The 20,759-nt window shown below is 38.2% G+C and overlaps 1 protein-coding gene across 1 annotated transcript in view; it reads right to left on the bottom strand.

Moving 5' to 3' along the window:
• Positions 1-9,053, bottom strand: part of LOC131077376 (vacuolar-sorting protein BRO1) — a 69,830-nt gene extending 60,777 nt beyond the window's left edge. Inside the window, exons 1-3 of the mRNA XM_058014863.2 lie at positions 8,197-9,053; positions 7,159-8,109; positions 6,006-6,095 (exon numbers count right to left, since the gene is read on the bottom strand). Coding sequence (XP_057870846.2) covers positions 6,006-6,095; positions 7,159-8,109; positions 8,197-8,859 — 1,704 coding nt within the window. The 5' untranslated portion in view covers positions 8,860-9,053. The remainder of the gene's footprint in view (positions 1-6,005; positions 6,096-7,158; positions 8,110-8,196) is intronic.
• Positions 9,054-20,759: the final 11,706 nt, after the last annotated feature.

Raw genomic sequence — 20,759 nt, 5'->3', positions numbered from 1 at the left:
AAATTTCTTTGTTTATTCGAAATTGCAGTTCGTTTTGGCTGCACTACTAGGGTTTTCTGGCTATTTTCTGCACTCTCCCGCGACCCGTCTCTCCTGCATTTCGCGCAACCATGCGACACATTTTTTTCTGCCATTTTTGTACGGATATCTGCATTTTCGGCTAGGGTTTTGACCCTCCAGATTCAATCGAAAAAAAATTCTGAGTACAGATTCGTGGTGGGTTTTTCAGGACCTCAACCGGGTTGTCGTCAGAATTTTCTTCGTGCCTCGATTTTCGAGCCAGCAGATCCAGAATTCAACAGCAGATTCGTTCTGGGTTTTTCGCAAGGATTTCTGGGTTGTCTTTGGATTTTTCTGGATCAGCTAGAATTTTTTTCTTGAAATTCGTGCCCGTCGTACTTCATTTTTTTTAAGTTTGTACCTACATCTGCCTCTGTTTCTGCATTGGGATTCGAATTTTTTGAATTTTGTGCCAACGCCTCTTCTCAATTTTTTTGTTTTCCTTGCATTGGGAAACGTGCAAGATGGCGTCATTGACCAACTTGAAGTTGGAAGGCAGTTAGGTTTTGTGCGCTTAGCATCTTCTCAGTACCTCATTTTTCGTGCCTCGAAAAATGTGAAGATGGCTTATGGGCATCGATGTTTGCTTCAGTTTTTAATACTTTTTTACCTAAAAAAAAAATTTTGACGAGTTTCAATATTTTTTCCCTTAAAAAAATCTGTGGGTTTTAATAATTTTGTCCTAAAAATTATCTGTGGGTTTTTAAATATTTTTTGTCCCTGTAAAAAAAAAATCATGAGGGTTTATGATTTTTTCCTCAAAAATTGTACTTTGCTGCAGTCTGTTTTTAGTCGCACCTGGAGTTGTTGTGCAAACATCTGCACTAGTCTCTTGTTTGCAGTCTATTTTTCGGGCATCTTGCTCATCTGCAATAGTTTGGAGGGTTTGCCGATTTTTTCCTCAAAATCGTGACAACTGTTCTTGGTGTGTCTCTAGTTACAGGGAGGAACAGTTCTCCAACATTAGGTTGGACGGTTGGTGTTGTTTTGGGTATCTCCAAAAGTTCTACAATTTCTGGGAGGGTTGGTGGCGGACTCATCTCAAGTGGCAGAGTTAGTGGCAGGCTCTTGTCTTCTATTGCAGCATGTTCTGAGAAGAAGGGGGCAACCTTCTCTATTATTTCTCTTGGTAATTAGAACTATGACCATTAAGGGAGGGTATTAGAATAGTATCTTTCTCTTTGTGTTATTAATGGTCATTTAAGTTGTTTCTAATTTCGCCTCTAGTTAACGATTATTTCTTTTAGAAACATCGTCTTTGTAACTCTATTTAAAGGAGCTTTGTCTCCTTGATTAATTGAACAACATCGATTCTTTGAAATCCATATGCTTTTGCATCTGTATTAATGTCAACCTTGCAGTTCATCCAATTGTGAGCACAATTGGAGCTTGTTTGAAGCAATCCACACGAAAAAGAGGAGCAAGTTAACGCAGAAACGCCTCAATGACCTTGTCTTCATGCAATATAATCTTCGATTGCGCGTAAGGAAGGTAGAGGTAGTAGAAGGTGGTCCAATTGACTTGGATGATATAGATCCTTACAGTGATTGGACATCACAGGAGCAGCCTCCATTGTTTTCCGACACTGACATCACTGATTTGGAGAGGCAGGCTATGGAGGAGGAGGGGGGTGGATTTGAGCTGGATGACATTGATGAGGAAGTGGAAGAGGAAGAGGATGAGGATTCATTGCCAGTGCCAAAAGCAAGTGGAGACATTGCTTCATCCACGATGGAGGATGAGCCAGCCATACCGAGCGAGGAGGCACAATCACGCCCACTGCAGACTTATAGGACTAGACCCTCTAGTTCTACCTCTCCCCAAGTTTTTGCTAGAGCTGGGAAGAGGAAGTTGTAATTGTAATTTGTAATGATGTATTTACTTTTGGTTTTACAAAAAGTATTTGCTATATTGCTTTCAGGCTTCCAGCCATCAACATTCCTCATGAGGATACAATTTTGTATCTAGAATCAGCTTGTTTCTTTTGTGTTATCATTTATTGACTCATTGGATGCATCTTCTCAATAAATTTTGCAAAAAAAATGCATTTTTTATTAAATTTAAGCGTGTTTTTAAGTTAACAAGTTTTTCGCCGAGTTTTTCCGAATTTTTCCCAAGTTTTTTTCCCAGGGGCTTGGCGAGTCGAGCCGAGTCGCGAGTAGTCCAACTATGGTTAAACTTAAAACACAATTACACTTTTTGATTCACTAAGTTGCAACCTGTCCTTGTATTTCACCATATGATTCTGATATTGCTCAAGTATCTAAGAAAAATTGTACGCACTTGTTTCCACAGACGCACTTGTTTCCACGGATCAACAATCTTTTGTATCAGCTACAACATACTAAATATTTCCACAAGATTGACTGGAAATCCGTTTATCACCAAGTATGAATTAAGGAGGATGTGAAGAAAAAACATTCAAGATAAGGAGGATGTTTGTATCAATGGTTGGTTCTATCTTTTGAGTTATATAATTTACCTGCTACTTTTACAAGGCTTGTAAATAAGGTGCTTAAACCATTTGTTGATATTTGTATCGTTTACTTGAATGACATTTTGATCTTTATTAAGACGTTTGATAAGCATCTAACCAATGTGAAAGAAATTTTGTAAGCTTTGAAGGAAGACAAGTTGCTCTTAAATGAAAAGAAGTTAACTTTGCACAAAAAATACTCATTTACTTGAAGAATGTGGTTGGAGATGGAAAGCTTCGCAACAATCCAACAAAGGTAGGGGCCATTTGAAATAGCCTAAGCCTTCTTAATAACCAAAACACAATGAGTTTTGTGGGTGCAGTTCAATATTTGAGAAACTCCATCAATCTTTCTCAACCATAGCAGCCACTGTTATGTTGCCATGTAGGTCCTTAAGTTGATAAATTAGTAAGCAAAACTAATTTGATGAGTTTAAGATGAGAATTAGCCATGCAGTGGTATTCATTTTGCTTAATTTGCAGCAGCTTTTTTATTTAGAAACCAAATGCAAGGGACTGTGCCATGGGTTGTCAAACTCCAAGGAGGTAAGCCTGTGTGTTATCATTCAGGAACTCTTCTATGGTTCCATTTTGAACTATTGCACCTACGATAAAGAACTTTATGCTCTAGTTCAAGCAGTTAAGAAGTGAAAGTGTTATTTTATGGCCAAGGAAATCATTGTTGACATGAATAAGCAGTCACTTCTAAATTTGCAAACTGAATCTAAGTTGCAAAAAGCTAGGCACGATAAGTGGATGGATGCTTGTGATCTAGTCATTTTATGACCAAGTGCAAGAAGGGTGTGACAAACAAATTAGTTGATTTGTTGTCTAGACCATAGATCAAAAACTCATTAACTAATTTTGCAGCCAAGATCACCCATTAACTCATTTAAGTGACAATCTTAGGCTTGCTAATTATTTCAAGTCTGTTTTACTCGGCAGCAATTTTGGAGGCTTGCAGCAGGGGAGTTTCAGTTTGCACCGTGTTCTGAATATCAAAGATGCATTATCTACAGCTCAAAGGCGGCAACTGTTTGTGAATTTCAAACTTAAAACATATGTACCTAACGTATATAACTAATAACAGATTTCCAGTTGTTTCTTTCTGTTTGTTCCTTCATTTATAAATGTTTTGTGCTAAGGTTTTCTGTTTGCTTTTTGTTTTATTTCTTATTTACTATTAGGGTTTAGAAACTAATTAAAACTAAAAGTAAAAGTTCTTTTTTTTTAATTTAATTCTAAGGTGATAGGATTTTATTGATTTTTGTTCTGTTATTTCCCACTTGCTAGAGTTTATTTCCATTTTTTCAAAAAGATAATGACATCTACAAGTAGGAGAATGGTGGCAAGCCTCACGACCCTGCTTGGAAACCTGGGACAGCAGGTACAGAGCTAGGAATGGTTGTTTGCAACTATTGTGATCACCATATGAGAGGAAACAATATGTGTGTGTGTGTGTCTGTGTACATATACATATATTATACATATATGCATGTGTGTGTATATGCAAAAATATATTTCAAGATAAAGTGTAAAATTGTGTAAAATAAACTTTGGAAGCAAAATTTAGCTGCAAAGTTTGGAAACTAAACTTAAACTTGTTTGCAAATTAGGGATTGTTGCCAAATCGTGTATGTGTGTGTGTTTATATATATATATGCTCCAAGATTAAGAGTTAAATTGATTGAGTTAAATAACCTTTGGAAAGGGAATCTAGCTGCAATCTGAACTTAACCTTGATTACAACTTAGGGGTTTTTTGAGTTAAGACTGACTACGACTACACAATCCCTTATCTAGAAATCATTTGAGATAAACCCAGAACTAATCGGATCTGTTTGCAATCAAAACTTAAATGAGAATCAAAGTGATTCTATGTGTAGTACTTAACTGAAACAGCATAAATGGGAATTCTTTGAGAAATCCTAGCTTGATGATAGCTTAGTAAGAAATCTCAGTGCGTAATCGACTAACTTGCCACAAATTGTGAGTTTTCCAACACACCACAATAACTCAGGCTGAAAAACAAATTTAGGCTGGGATTTGGCCGAGTTTTGCCATAAGACTCCTAAGTTCTTGGCACGAAATTGTTTGGCAACAAGATAAAATAGAACCCAGGTGATTTTCACTATTTCGCTTCATTTCTTTTGACAATTTATGGTCTTATTTCACCCAACATAATGTGTCTTCAGCATCCACATGACAAAAACACACAAAGAGAAGGAATTGGAAGAATGAGGATTTAATTAGGAATAGTGAGGACTTGGTGCTAGAGAAAAGTTGAAAATATAGAGATAAAATTATGATAGATGGCATTCACCATGAAGGTTCCATGTGGTCTCAAATGCCTTAATTTGGTCTTGGTGCTAAGGGATCTGCCCCTCTGACCTGCCCTATGCTGTGACAAGGAATGAGCCAAGGGCACTGCCTCTCTCTCAACCCAATTGGAGGCTCCGCCCCCAAACCCCCACTTATCACCATCCCCATGTTGTCCCAGATCCATGCCATTGGTCAACCTGTTTTGAAACCCCGTGGAACCATGTCATTTATTGATTTGAGGTCATATGGCATGTAATATTTGAGTTATGACAAACCGATGATCAAAATATGCTTATGAGTTCTCTAAATGCACTAGTTTCATTTTTATTTTTTATTAGGTTTTTGTTTTGTTGAGTCCCAAGTCCAAGTCAAAATTTTGTATGAAAAATCTGATTTTTCAAACTATGGATGATACTATGAAGATTGGATGTCTTTTCTTGTCAAAGAATAATTTCACCTTGGGATGTGATTTATGATTACCCCAAAAAGGCATAATCAATCTGCTCAGAGTAGTTCAATAACATATAAGAAAATTGCTCGGGCTCTTCCCAAAAAAAGAAGAGAGGGCGGCCTAGAGGATCCAAGAAAAACCTGGGTTGCAGGACACTGTGGATTGGCTTCCCCCTGGAAGCTCATGACGACCACGTTGATGAAGAGGACCAGCGCGTGCGCGACTTGGCAGGAAGTGATAAAGGCAAGAAGATTGTGGTGGTCAGTGAACCACAACAGTTTCCTTTTGTATGCTGTTTTTGTTTACTTCATCAGACTCTGCTTGTTTTGACAGACTTATGTTGCTCTGGATTGTATATGTGGTTGGTTAGGTGGATGGTTTCTTTTGGTTTGAACAGTTGTTTTATATGCGACTCTTTCAAGTATGTAACTTTTTTGATATATTAATACAATGAAACAATTACCGATCAAAGAAAAAAAACGAATAAGGAAATTGATCCAATGTGAGTTAAGACATCTTAAAGAAGCTTGATGACTATATACAATGGTTCATTAAAACAGGTGCTTGTAGTGAGTAACAGCTTCGGGAACATACTCAAACAAGAAAGAAAAAGAGGCTGGGTTTTTTTGACATATAATTTACAGATTCCAGGGAAAAAGAACATGAAAACAGTATTAGTAGAATACACAATACTTACTAGGCTTTGCTTCAATGCCCCTACAATAGCATCCTCGTTACCATCCAAGGACATAATTGGCCTTGCAAGATTTGGAAGAGCAGATTCTATCTGCATGCAAGAAAACATCCAATAAAAATGTGAGTAATTATATATATACAGCTTTAAAATCTTGGGCTAAAAGCATGAAAAATCACTAACGCTAATAAATTCCCTTTGAACTATTAAGAGGAAACCAATTGGAAATGGTAAACAAGAGTTCAAATGCTTTAGAGAACCTATCAAACAATGTTTATATGCATATCAGATATATCTAAATATTCAGCAATGGTCTAAACAAAATATGCACTATCATAACTACAAAACAAGTGTTAAATTCAGTTTAGCATAACAACTGAGTAACTGACAGCCCTTACTCTTACTCAATCTAATAATCAAGACTATAACCTCAACTTGGACTCTAGCAACTATCATTCTAAATTTGTGTAACTGTGAAGGGTTCAAATTAAAATTAAAAATAGTTTGTCATTAAGGTTCGGTTAATGATAGTAATTTAAAGCAAAGAGAACGCTGGGAAAACATTTATACAGACAAAACAGGCAACACCACAAAAAAAAGTTCCAATGAAAGACTATATACAATAATCCAAATGATAAAGAATCATTTTAGTTGTCAGCAATGATCAAAAATACTCATGGAACCACACATTTGACCTCGAAAATACATGACTTTGACATCAACAGCCATAGAGCTACACAATCAACTCCGATAGTTTAATATCGAGAAGATTTGTGTAAAGAATTAGAAAAAAGTTTTGTAAAATAATAGAGAAAAAAGTTTTGTAAAATAATAGAGATGATAACATTTGAAGATATAAATCAGTAACAAAAGAAAAGAAAAAATCAATGGCAAGGTGCCCATTCATGAAACGATCTGATCCCTCCGTGTTATAAAGTGATCGCCAGTGAATAACATTCCTCATATCATTGAACTTAGATTTTAAGTTTGTCCTATATGAAGTTTCCATTTTAATCTTCTAATATTTTCGGAATAGTGATTTTAACATAAATTAAAGAGCGGATTAGAAAAACACAAATTTGAGAAACAGACACAGACAGAAACACAGAAACACGCAAACAAAGAAAAAGAGAGGTGACTTAAGCCGACGACTTACTGGTTTGCAGTCGAGAATACCCATCAAAGGATAGTTGTCTCTTATTGCACGCTCAATCCTACCATCGCTTTCAGTTGCCTGTTTCAGATTTGAAGCAAACCTATTCAATCTATCCTGCAAGTTCTTAGTCAAAGTACTGGACTGGGGCCTAGTCCATCGTGTTCCAAATTGTGTCCTGAACTGAGCATCCTCTCTCGACTCTTTCTGCAACAACTCTTCGGTTTGCACAAGCAATTCTTGATTTACTCTTCTTAAGTCTTTTAACTGCTGCATTTCAGCTTGCAGACCTGCAGGTCCACCACCAACCTGTACAGCTTCAACATCTTCCTTAAGCGGCTCGGGAAGAGTAGCATTTCCTTCCAGAGCATGAAGAGAATCGGGAAGATCCATTTCTTTCAGCTTAACTCTAGTGATCTCACTCTCTTGCTGTAATTTCTCAGCCTGTGCACGAATTGTCTCATCAACCATTTCCGTGTACCTAGAAAGGGCCTTTGCACTACTGTCTGGGACAAGTTGGGCAAACATTTTTTCCTTACTAGCATCCAGACACTCGTGCATGGGCGTTGACTTAACCAGAGAAGCTGTGGGCAATGCTGGCAGGGCGTTAATTGCGGGAACTCTCATAAGGTATACCCTATCGTTTTCTTTGGTTGCCCTTTCCAAATTTCGATTAATATTGCTCTCCAACTTATTGACTGCGTCCAGGAGTGGTCCCGCCACTCCTTTCGCAGACTTCTTGCCATCTGCAAGTGTAGCAATTCCAGCTTTTAGCCGGGCAATTTCTTCTGCGATTTCTTCCTTGTCGTGTAGGTCAAGACTTAATCTATAACAAGCTTCGGCATTAAATTGTGCAGCTTTGAGCTGCACATGTGCAATCCATGTCCGATCAAAGTGTTGATTGAGTGGTGGAAGATTCAGTGCAGCATGTGCTTCTTCATAGTAAAGACTAACCTGCCAATTCAACAATTAATTAAAATTCACACTATGGTCGTCTTTGAGAACAGAAATTAACCAAAGCTATAAACAGAATGAACCGACCTGTCTTGCAACTTTGGAACACAAAGCGTGCGGTTTGCCGTCTGATATAACCTTTTCGAAAAAGCATTCCTGCGCCTGTGCAAGCATAAGCCTTTCCAACATGCCTGCACACTCTACAGAGACATCGAGGGTGGAGGACCCCAGTGACGCTTTCATGGAAATATTATCCCTCAAAAACGCAAACACTCCGGCGGCCGCTTGGAAGGAATTGCATGCCTGCTTGAGGCCGTTGGGCGTGGTTCGATCCCCGGCGAGCGCGATCTGGCTGTGAAGGGCGCCCAAATTAAAGAGGATGGCGGCCTTCTCAAAGTGGATGTTATGCTGGGAGGCCTTCTTGTTCTGCTTGAAGGCATCGTACCAGGTGAAAGCGATGGTGTGTACGTGCTCCTTCTCGGTGCTGATGGGAAAGCGCGACTCCATTACACACAGAGCCCTGTAGTAGCTCTGCAGCAGATCGCGCCGCACCTCCAGCGTGTCCGATGCCTTTTCGACCTCGTTCCTCAACTCCTTCACCCTCTCCAGATCCTCTTCCACGTTTTGCGCCTCCCGCTCTGAGTAGTGCATTACCACATACTGCCTCAGCGGCCTGTACAGATCGATCGACCCCGTCTTCTTCTCATGGATGCCCAACATAACATTCACAGCCACCGACGCTGCAGCCATACCCTCAATTCTCTCTTCAAGGCCACTCCAGGCGCAAATTGACAGAAAATTTACACAGAATTTTGTTTCATTCGTCCAACCAAACAGTCAGCATAACAAATAACAGGGCGAGAAAAAGAATGCAAACAAGGTCTTCCGTCCACAATGGTGGAGGGTTGTAGGTAACTTATGCTCTGTTAATCTTCCCCCTCTCCGCAACATATATATAGGTCTCGGTCTAAAGAAGAGTCCACGGTCGCTTATGCGCTAAGTAACATACGCTTCCCCAAACCAAACCAAAGGAAAGTCCACACAAAATTAGTTTATGAAATAACAACATTAATTGACAATGTTTAGAAATAACTAAATAACCCTCATGGTTACAATGGTGAAAGTTGTATATTTATGTTTTTTTTCTTATATTTTGTATTTTTCTTGGTAAAATGTTGACAATGTTAAAAATAATTAAATAATTCTTTAAATTAAGGAGAATAATCAAGGATTTTGGTTTCAAAGTAGTGCATAGTCAAGTTAGCTTACCTATTTATGTTCTTTTTTCTTATGTTTTGTATTTTTCTTGGTAAAATGTTTTAATGACAACATATTTTTGTGTTTGATTTTACTCTAATCTCTTGTCCATTTGGCTCTTATTTGTACCCATTTCTATTTATTATATTCTTTCTATTTTATTTCACTTCTATGCATTCACCCCTAACCCTAAGATTATCACCTTATGCATGTGGCTTATTTTCACATAACTTGAGCTTGACTTGATCAGGCATGCAAGCATGACCTCAAATTTTAAAATAAGAATTCAAAATCCAACTTTCATATCTATTTCTATTACTCATTTTGTGTGATAATATTTGTGTGACATGTTTTTATACTATGATATTTGAAGACATTTAATGTACAATTAATTAATAAGTGGAAAAAGATAAAATCATTACCAAACATTTTGATTTCTAAGGAATAAGGAATCATGCCTTACATATAAGTAAACTAATTTGTAAGCATCTAGAGCATAAGAGCAATCTTATTATAGACACAGAACTGCCCTGACATTATCCCATACTAATGTTTCATCATTGTTAATTAACTAAATTAATCTAATTTGCTACTAATTAATTAATGTAGAGAGACATTCTAAAGCAAGGGGTGGAGTATAATGACATGAGTGTGTTAACAATAACTATTATCTTTATCTTAAATTTGATAATCATTTACACATCCAAATATTAGTATTTAATAATAAACGTAATATTTCCAAAATAACCAACACATAGAATTTATGTCTCCATGTATATAGTAAATAAAGTAATTTCAAAGTAAAATAAAATAATTTTTAGTATGTGTGTATGTATATGTATACGTATATGCATGTGCATATGTATATGTATGTGCATATATATATATGCACATACATATACATATATATAATTGTATTATTTAATTAATTTGATTCATTACTAACTATCAAATAAATATTATTTACTTAGTCTATAACCTAATACCACTTCTAATTAAATCTCAAATTCTACCTCACATCTAATTTAATAATGTTATTTAATTACTTCAATTTCAACCTCCAATGGAAATTAAATATTTTTATTATTTAATTAAATATATTTCATCTACCATGTTACACCTCATCGTGGTATTACTTATTTACTGCTACTTTGTTTAGTTAAAATACTTTAACACATGAGCATGCTTTGAATATATTTATCTTGATTGGAAATCTAATGAATGAATGTACAATTAATGTGATATTTTGAGTATTTAAAGATGAAAACCTATGATGTATATGTATTTTTTAATAACAATTGACTACCGTTGTGATGTGATAAGTTGGATGCAGGAAATGAACAAGTCTCCGGAAAGGAGGAAGAGTATCACTCAGGAGAAGAACTCGGTTCAATAATCTTATATGTGTGCCTTAGTGAGCTATCACACACACACATCCTAGTTGGTCAAGTTGAGTTAACTTAGTTGGGTGTAATGGTAAGTTGCCTTATGTCGAATCGGTGATGTTTCGTAATTATTGGATTTTGCCAAGATCAAGAGGTCAATGAAATGTACAAGATAGAGACACAATATAGGACAAGAATAAATTGTATTCTCATCAATAGAAGATGATCAATAATTGTTACATACAATGAATAGAGCCCTGCTTATATAGGCAAGGCTAGGGATATGTATGAGCACACAAATATGACATGTGGCTCAATAAGAAACAAGGGTAGGTAGGAAATAGGTGTGGGTAGGTAGGAGAAATAATATAATATTCCACATGAGGTGGATCACCCACCGAAGGTGGAATTATCACTCCATAATAAGTGGATGTGATAGTGTAATAACAAGATCAACACCATAAGAGGTGGAATTTCTCCTACACACACTATCCCAATGTGACACAAACACCCAAGTGTCTCATATCCAAACTACTATGAAATGCATTATCCTAAGTAAACTTAAGTAAGTGTAATAATATCTATGATGAATAATTATTTACACCAACAGTAATGTTATGGTTTGAATGTCCTTAATTGGAATGTTTGATTGAATCTCTATGATAAGTTTAAATCTTCATGTTAATATCTATGTATGTATACATACATACATACATACATACATACATACATACATATATGTGAATGGATCATACTACTTTTTATTACATGTTGACCATGTCAAGGTGAGTGCCCATGTTAACAACGACCCATTTAATAGGGCAAGTGCTTATATATAGGCACACCCTATTCACTAGCAAACATAGCAAAGTGAAACATTGCCACCCTACCCATGTGGGTTGTGGGATTATTAACCATGCAACATGTATATAGGATGGGGGGATTGACCACGTATGTGGCATACTCTCCCTTCATCCTTAGCAAATGGGGAGGGTGTTATTATATAGAAAAGCCCTTGTTAATAGCAAGCTAATGGTCAAATTTAATCGAACCACTTTTCTCAGCATAGCAAGTGGATTTTGGTTATGTGAAAAGGTATTAATATTAATTCATAGGTGTTGCCCCATATTTGACATACCCAAAATTTGAACTTCAAATTGGTCCCAATGTTGAATGAAGGCCCAAATATGTGTCTATGTGTAATGAGTGAGCATGTGATCCAATGTTGTTGTCAGTCAAAATGTGGAAAATGGATGAATTTTGAAAATTATAAATAATAAAGGAAAATCGCTCTATGAACATGTCCTAAGCATCATTTTGTGTCATATGACCAATTTTTGCCTAAACCCAGTTCACAGTTTGCCATATTTAAACTTTCAAATTTTGATGCTCCTCGCTTTACGGTGCATGACCACCTAAGGGTTGAATTGCACTTGACCAATTTTGACTTTTGAGACCCTCCTATGGTCATGTAGATATTTGTTTGGTTGTTTTCTTTGTAGTTTTTGAGTTTTTCCTTATCGGCAAGACCTACCCCGATCGACAAGTCTTATCCCGATGAGGTCGCCTGTGTTGGAGTAGTTGTATCGGGTATCGATAGGAGTTGTTGCACACTTTATCGATGACCCAATGGGAGTTATCGGGTATTGGAGAGAATGTTTTAATTCTATCCGACGGACCCGATAGGAAAGTGCTAGCCGATAACAAGTGAGCAAGTCTTACGGCTTCCAAAAGGATCGGACGACTATCGCTATACCGCAACGGGAAAATGATCAAAGTTTATCTTTCGCGACTTGGCAACCATGGTGGGACCCAGTGAAAAAGAAGAGCATTCTGGGCGGTTAGAGAGGTCATGTTGAGATGTCAAGGTAGAGCCCCCAGAACCAATCAATGAATACCACGTGGCAAAGCACAAAAGAGAGATCGAGTAGATCGGACGATCGGATTAGCTTTTCGGTTATCTTCCCGAAGACCGATAGAAATGCCCAGCAAGCGGAGATATGCATCGACTATCGAACGAAGGGATTTCTTGTTATCTCGACGTTCGATGGGAAAAGTGTGAAAGATGGATTTTATCATCAGCCATCGGAAGTGAAGTTTTATTGTCTTCCCAATGACTCAATAGGAAGTGCGGAGCACAAAAAGTTGACATTGGCAGTTGGAAGCCAGGTTCTGTGGCTACGCCGATGGACCATTTTGTAACTGTTTTTCAGTTTGAAACCATCTGTGTTTCACAATGGATGAAATGTATTAAAGACCCAAAGGGCATTTGTAAAGGGTTGGATGTTGGATGTTGGAAGGTTGAAGCACTAAAAGAAATACATACAATCTGTTTTTTCTAGTTTTTCTATCGTTGTACTATTTATTTTGATTAAGTTTTTCATTACAGTTATGTAATTAAAGTTCCTTTTTGTTGTTCATTTTTATTTTGATCTCACTATGTAAATATGGCTCTGTATTGAACCTCCACCATGGGATCCATGTGGCCATTGGAGTTCTTCAGGAAGAGCCAAAAATGTACAGTAGAAGTAGAGTAGTAGTAGTAGGAAGCCAGGAAATGCCAATCGCCATTTTTATATACTGAACCTAGGCGAGCTTGATGGTAGTCTGGCTAGGTATCAGTAATTGATTGAGATAACTTGTAGAGGAAGGATACTGCTGAGAACTAGAAGAAGATCTAGAAGGCTACAAGCCTGAGATTGAAACATTGAGTAATCAAGAGGAAAGTTTGCTAAACCAAACAAGATGGGTGGTTTTGGAAAGAGTCAAGAGTGTGTCCTTCACCCTTGCAAGGATATAGTGAGCAAGCTTACTTTGTGAGCTTGAGGTTGGTGTTAAGCAAACAAATGGTAGGGAAGCACCTAGAAGTCTAGAAGAGTAGACTTGGAACCCGAGAAAGGATAGAAACAAACCGTCAAGAAATCTAATTGATGGTTAAATAGGTAGCCTCCCCATCATATTGGTATCAAAGCAAGTTTAGACTTGGGAATAAAGTAGTTGATGTCTGATACTGAATTAGTAGGAGACAATAGTCGCATAATGGTGACTAATGCAGAGTTAGCCAAGAAGGTAGAAGATCAGGAGGAAGACAATAAACTCCTGAGAGAAAGATTAGCACAACTGGAGAGAAAACTAAACACAGTTGAGGATAAAACTGAGAAAGTAACAATCTAGGTCAATGAAGGGAAGGGAAAAGAATCAGTAGAAGAGGATAGGATACCTAAACCAGACCCTATTCTACCGAAAGAACCTTTCCTTAAAGCAATTAAAGCCTTAGGAGGAAAATCTTTAGAAGGAGTGCCACTTTTTCATGGGAAAATGGAGCCTGAAGTAATTATTGAATGGATTGAAGGAATGGAGAATCACTTTGAGTGTGATGGGATCGGTGAAGCCCAAAAGGTGAAAGTAGCTAAGTCTAGATTGAGAGGAGCAGCCTTAACTTGGTGGAAATTTGTCCAAGAAGAGAGGCAAAAAGAGGGTAAGAACCCCATAGCTACTTGGAAGGGCATGTTAGCCAAGGTGAGGGAAACTTGTATCCCTAAAGACTATGAAATCCAGTTGCACAAGAGGAGACAAACATGAGGCAAAGAGACTTGGATGTGAGCAGCTAGATTGAGGAATTTCAGAAGTTGTGTCTGAGATCCAAGGTGGTAGAGGATGAGAGCATCAAGATAGCCAGATACGTGAATGGTTTAAGATGGAATATTCAAGAGGATTTGAGTTTGTTAAGTCCTAACGCCATGCATAAGTGCTATCAGTTGGCACTAAAGGTGGAGGAAAAGAGCAAAAACAAGCAAGAACAAAGCAATAGAGGAAGAGGCAGAGGAAAAGATGGTAGAGGCTAAAGAGGCCATTTTGGTGGAAGAGGAATAGATCAAAGGTCCCAAGGAGAGTCCAAACTTAGAGAGCAAAGTGAGAATTCACATAGCAAAAGAAGCTATAGAGGAAAGGGATCATCTAGCAACCCAGGAAGAGGTAGATCTAGTGAACTGGGAAGAGGGTCCTCCTTCTCCACCATGAAGTGTTACAATTGCCAAAAGTTGGGTCACCCTGCCTATAGATGTCCAGAGAAATCCTCTTCATCTCAAGGAAGTGAAAGAAGAGTGACATATGCACAAGAAGATGCAGAAAACAGCAAGACACAAGATGTGAGCTTAGCTCCTGAAGATGGAGAAAATTTAATGATGAGAAGAGCCTTGATTAAGGAGCCAATCAAAGAAGAACCAACTCAAAGAAGAGCTTTGGTCATTCACAACGGAGAGGAGAACTCTTATTCTTTTCAAAAGGATGGAGTTACCTACCACATCCAGTCCCTAATTGATGAAGGAGAGAGCAAAAAAACTAAAGCCCCAACTGTGTCATTGGTGAGTGAAAAAGAGTTCATTGACACTCTCAAGGAAGGAGAAGGAGTGGGATTTGCTCTTATAGTAAAACCAAAGAAAGCAAAGCAAGAAAAGAAGGTTCAAATACCTTACGAAGTGCAGCAAATTCTATACAACTTCAAAACAATCATAAGTGATGGAGCACCAGCAACCCTACCGCCTATTAGAGCCATTAGCCATCAGATTGGTTTTATTCCTGGAGCATCATTACCCAACAAAGTAGCCTATAAGATGACTCCCGAAATGAACAAGGAAGTGGCTAGACAAGTCCAAGAATTGTTGGACCAAGGGTTGATAAAGAAGAGTATAAGTCTTTGTGTCGTACCTCCAGTATTAGCACCCAAGAAAGGAGGAACATGGAGGATATGCACAGATTCAAGAGCCATAAATAGAATCACTATCAGGTACAAATTTCCTATCCCAAGAATTGAAGACTTGATGGATTGCTTGGGAGGTGCAAAGTACTTCACTAAGATTGATCTCAAGAGTGGATATCACCAAATCAGAATAAAAGAAGGTGATGAATGGAAAACAACCTTCAAAACCAATGAAGGACTTTATGAGTGGCTTGTTATGCCATTCGGTATTAGTAATGCTCCTAGTACATTCACGAGATTCATGAATGAAGTGCTTAAAGATTTATTGATAAATTTGTTGTTGTATACTTAGATGACATCTTGATTTTTAGTAGAATTAAATAGGAACATCTAGAGCATCTTAGTATTATATTGCAAAAATTGTATGATGAGCAACTAACAATAAACTTGGAGAAGTGTGAGTTTATGAAGTAGGAACTTGTCTATCTCGTATTTGTAGTTTCGGGATGAGATTTGAAGATGGAGACATCAAAGGTAGAAGCCATCACAAATTGGCCAACACCAAAGACAGAGAGTGCAGTAAGAAGTTTTCATGGTTTGGCACAGTTCTAGAGGAAGTTTATCAGAGGATTCAGTGAGATTTGTGCACCCATGTTGGATGCCATCAAAGGAGGAGTTAAGACTAAGTTTCAGTGGACCAATGCAGCTAACAAAAGGTTTGAACTTTTGAAACAAAAGGTAGCCACACAACCAGTACTCATTCTTCCTAGTTTTGACAAGTTGTTCACAATTGAATGTGATGCTAGTAATATAGCAGTTGGTGTTGTTTTGAGTCAAGAGAATAGACCTGTAGCTTTCTTTAGTGAGAAGCTCAATGATGCCAAGAAGAAGTATTCATCCTATGATCTCGAGTTGTATGCTCTTGTTCAAGCTCTTATTAAGTGGAGGCACTTCTTTTTACCTAAGGAGTTTGTTGTTTACACAGATAATCAAGCTTTAAGTTTTCTAAATTCACAAGACAAGTTGAGTCATAAGCATGTTAAATGGGTTGAGTATCTACAGTCATATACTTTTTCTATTAAGCATAAGAAAGGACAGTGTAATAAAGTAGCAGATGCTTTGAGTAGAAGGCTACTAACAGTGCAAGAAGTGCAGATTCAGAGTATTGGAGTTGATTGATTCAAGGATTTGTACCCCAAGGATGAAGATTTTACAGCCATTTAAAAGGTTTGTCAAGAATTTCAGAATCACTTTCATAGTGAATATGTTGACTTTACTTTGTAGAATGGTTTGTTGTTTAAAGGTGGACAACTGTGTGTTCCCAAAGGACTGATGAGGGAAAATTTGATCCAAGAAAAGCACAATGGATTTTTGAGTGGTCATTTTGGCCTTAATGAGACATTGGAACTTGTTCAAAGGTTCTACTATTGGCCTAGAATGCAGAGGGATATCAGAAGGTATGTTGAGCAATGCATGGTTTGTCAGAAAGCTAAAGGCACAACTACTAATGCTAGTCTTTATCAGCCATTACCTATTCCCACAAGGCCACGGGAATGTGTGAGTATGGATTTTGTGGTTGGATTACCCAGAACTAAGCTTGGATGTAATAGCATTTTTGTTGTTGTTGACAGATTTAGTAAAATGGCACATTTTGTTCCTTGTAAAACTACTCATGATGCTAGTCACATTGCACACTTGTTTTTCAAAGAGGTTATTAGAATCCATCATTTTTTGGTTAGTATTATTTCAGATAGAGATGCCAAATTCCTTGAACATTTTTGGAAAACTCTTTGGAAAAGACTGGGAACTAATTTGTCTTTTGGTTTAGCCTGTCATCCCCAAATGGATGGTCAAACAGAGGTAGTCAATAGGACACTTGGAAACCTTTTTAATTGTTTGACAAAATAGTATGGACAGAGTTGGGATCAGGTTCTTCACCAAGCAGAGTTTGCATACAATGACAGTGTCAACAGGTCTACTAGGAAGAGTCCTTTTGAGGTAGTGTATGGTATGTACCCACGATGTGTTCTGGAATTATGAGATCTTGGTAATTTGTCGAATAGAAGCGGTCAAGCTGATGATGTCGCTCAATCTATGAAGGAGGTTCATGACCAAGTTAGGCGAACTCTCCAAGATTCTTCACAGAAAATTAAAGCCAAAGTTGATGCCACACTGAAAGATGTGCAATGTTCAGTCAGAGATTTGATGATGGTACATTTGAACAAGGCTCGACTTTAGAAAGGGATTCCGAGAAAGCTACAAATGAGGAAAATAAGACCATGTAAAGTTTTAGCCAAATATGGCTCTAATGCCTATACGATTAATTTGCCATCTGATATTGCTTTGTCTCGCATTTTCAATGTTGCAGATTTAGTTGTCTACAAGGGAGAACTTCCCATAGAGGATGTGCAAGTTTCAAAAGTTCAACAGTCACTTGTTGATCTGCCATTCCTTTCTTCTTCCATGGCTCAGGCTGAGAAAGTGTTAGATTCTCGCATTCTCAAGAAGACTAGACAACAGGTCTACATGGAACATTTGGTGAAATGGATGCATAAACCTAATTCTAAAGCTACTTGGGTCCCTGAATCAGACTTTGTGAAGTCAGGAATTGATCTTTCCTTGTTGCCGAGCGCAGTCACTTGACTTCTTTGTTTTTGGGGGAGTATGGTGCAGGAGCACCTAAGGGTTGAAATGCCCTTGACCAATTTTGGCTTTTGATACCCTCTTATGGTCATGTAGATATTTGTTTGGTTGTTTTGTTTGCAATTTTTGAGTTTTTCCTTATCGGCAAGACCTACCCCGATCGGAAAGTCTTATCTCGATGAGGTCGCCCGTGTTGGAGTAGTTGTATTGGGTATCGATGAGAGTTATTGCATGCTTTACCGATGACCCAATGGGAGTTATCGGGTATCGTAGAGAATGTTTTTATGCTATCTCGCGGACCCGATAGGAAAGTGCTAGCCGATAACAAGTGAGCAAGTCTCGCGGCTTCCAAAAGGATCAGACGACTGTCGCTATATCGCGATGGGAAAATGATCAAAGTTTATCTGTCACGACTTGGCAACCATGGTGGGACCCAGCGAAAAAGAAGAGCATTCTGGGTAGTTAGAGAGGTCGTGCTGAGATGTCAGGGTATAGCCCCCAGAACCAATCAGTGAATGCCACGTGGTGAAGCACAAAACAAAGATCAAGTAGATCGGATTAGCTTTTCGGTTATCTTCCCGAAGACCAATAGAAACGCCTAGCAAGCGGAGAAAGGCATCAGCTATCGAACGAACGGATTTCTTGCTATCTCGATGCCCAATGGGAAAAGTGCGAAAGATGGATTTTGTCATTAGCCATCAGAAGTGAAGTTTTATTGTCTTCCCGATGACCTGATAGGAAGTGCAGAGCGTAGAAAGTCGACATTAGCAGTTGGAAGCCAGGTTTTGTGGCTACGTTGATGGACCGTTTTGTAAATGTTTTTTCAGTTTGAAACTGTCTGTGTTTCACGATGGATGAAATGTATTAAAGACCCAAAGGGCATTTATAAAGGGTTGGATATTGGATGTTGGAAGGTTGAAGCACTAAAAGAAATACATACAGTCTGTTTTCTAGGTTTTCTATCATTGAACTATTTATTTTGATTAAGTTTTTCATTATAGTTCTATAATTAAAGTTCCTTTTTGTTGTTCATTTCTATTTTGATCTCACTGTGTAAATATGGCTTTATATTGAACCTCCACCATGGGATCCCCGTGACCATTGGAGTTCTTCAGGAAGAGGCAAAAATGTACAGTAGAAGTAGAGTAGTAGTAGGAGGAAGCCAGGAAATGGCAATCGCCATTTCTGCATACTGAACCTAGGCGAAATTGATGTTAGTTCGGCTAGGTATCAGTAATTGATTGAGATAACTTGCAGGGGAAGGAAATTGTTGAGAACTGGAAGAAGATCCAAAAGGCTACAAGCCTGAGAATGAAACATTGAGTAATCAAGAGGAAAGTTTGCTAAACCAAACAAGATGGGTGGTTTTGCAAAAAGTCGAGAATGAGTTTGTCCTTCACCCCTGCAAGGATATAGTGACCAAGCTTACTTTGTGAGCTTGAGGTTGGTGTTAAGCAAACAAATGGTAGGGAAGCATCTAAAAGTATAGAAGAGTAGACTTGGAACCCGGGAAGGGATACAAACAAACCGTCAAGGAATCTAATTGATGGTTAAATAGATAGCCTCCCCATCGTATTGGTATCAAAGCAAGTTTAGACTTGGGAAGAAAGTAGTTGATGTCTGATACTGAATTAGTAGGAGACAATAGTCGCAGAATGGTGACTAATGCAAAGTTAGCCAAGAATGTAGAAGATCAAGAGGAAGACAATAGACTCTTGAGAGAAACATTAGCACAACTAGAGAGCAAACTAGACACAGTTGAGGATAAAACTGAGAAAGTAATAATCCAGGTCAATGAAGGGAAGGTAAAAGAATCAGTAGAAGAGGATAGGATATCTGAACCAAACCCTATTCTATCGGAAGAACCTTTCCTTAAAGCAATTAAAGCCTTAGGAGGAAAATCTTTAGAAGGAGTGCCACTTTTTCATGGGAAAATGGACGCTGAAGTAGTTATTGAATGGATTGAAGGAATGGATAATCGCTTTGAGTGTGATGGAATTAGTGAAGCCCAAAAGGTGAAAGTAGCTAAGTCTAGGTTGAGAGGAGCAACCTTGACTTGGTGGAAATTTGTCCAAGAAGAGAGGCAAAAAGAGGGTAAGAACCCCATAGCTACTTGGAAGGGCATGTTAGCCAAGGTGAGGGAAACCTATATACCTAAAGACTATGAAATCTAGTTGCATAAGAGGAAACAAAACTTGAGGCAAAGAGACTTGGATGTGACCAACTGGACTGAGGAATTTCAGAAGTTGTGTCTAAGATCCAAGGTGGTAGAGGTTGAGAGCATCAAGGTACCCAGATACTTGAACGGTTTGAGATGGAATATTCAAGAGGATTTGAGTTTGTTAAGTCCTAACACCATGCATAAGTGCTATCAATTGGCACTAAAGGTGGAGGAAAAGAGAAAAAAGAAGCAAGAACAAAGCAACAGAGGAAGAGGCAGAGGAAAAGATGGTAGAGGCCAACGAGGCAGTTTTGGTTGAAGAGGAATAGATCAAAGGTCCCAAGGAGAGTCCAAACTTATAGAGAAAAGTGAGGATTCACATAGCAAGAGCGGCTATAGAGGAAGGGGATCATTTAGAAACCTAGGAAGAGGTAGATAGAGTGGCCCGGGCAAAGGGTCCTCCTTCTCCACCATGAAGTGTTACAATTGCCAAAAGTTGGGTCAC

This window comes from Cryptomeria japonica, chromosome 4 (genome assembly GCF_030272615.1).
Source record: "Cryptomeria japonica chromosome 4, Sugi_1.0, whole genome shotgun sequence".
Classification (NCBI taxonomy): domain Eukaryota; kingdom Viridiplantae; phylum Streptophyta; class Pinopsida; order Cupressales; family Cupressaceae; genus Cryptomeria; species Cryptomeria japonica.
Note: the sequence above shows the minus strand (reverse complement) of the source record. Positions and strands in the feature narration are given on the sequence as shown.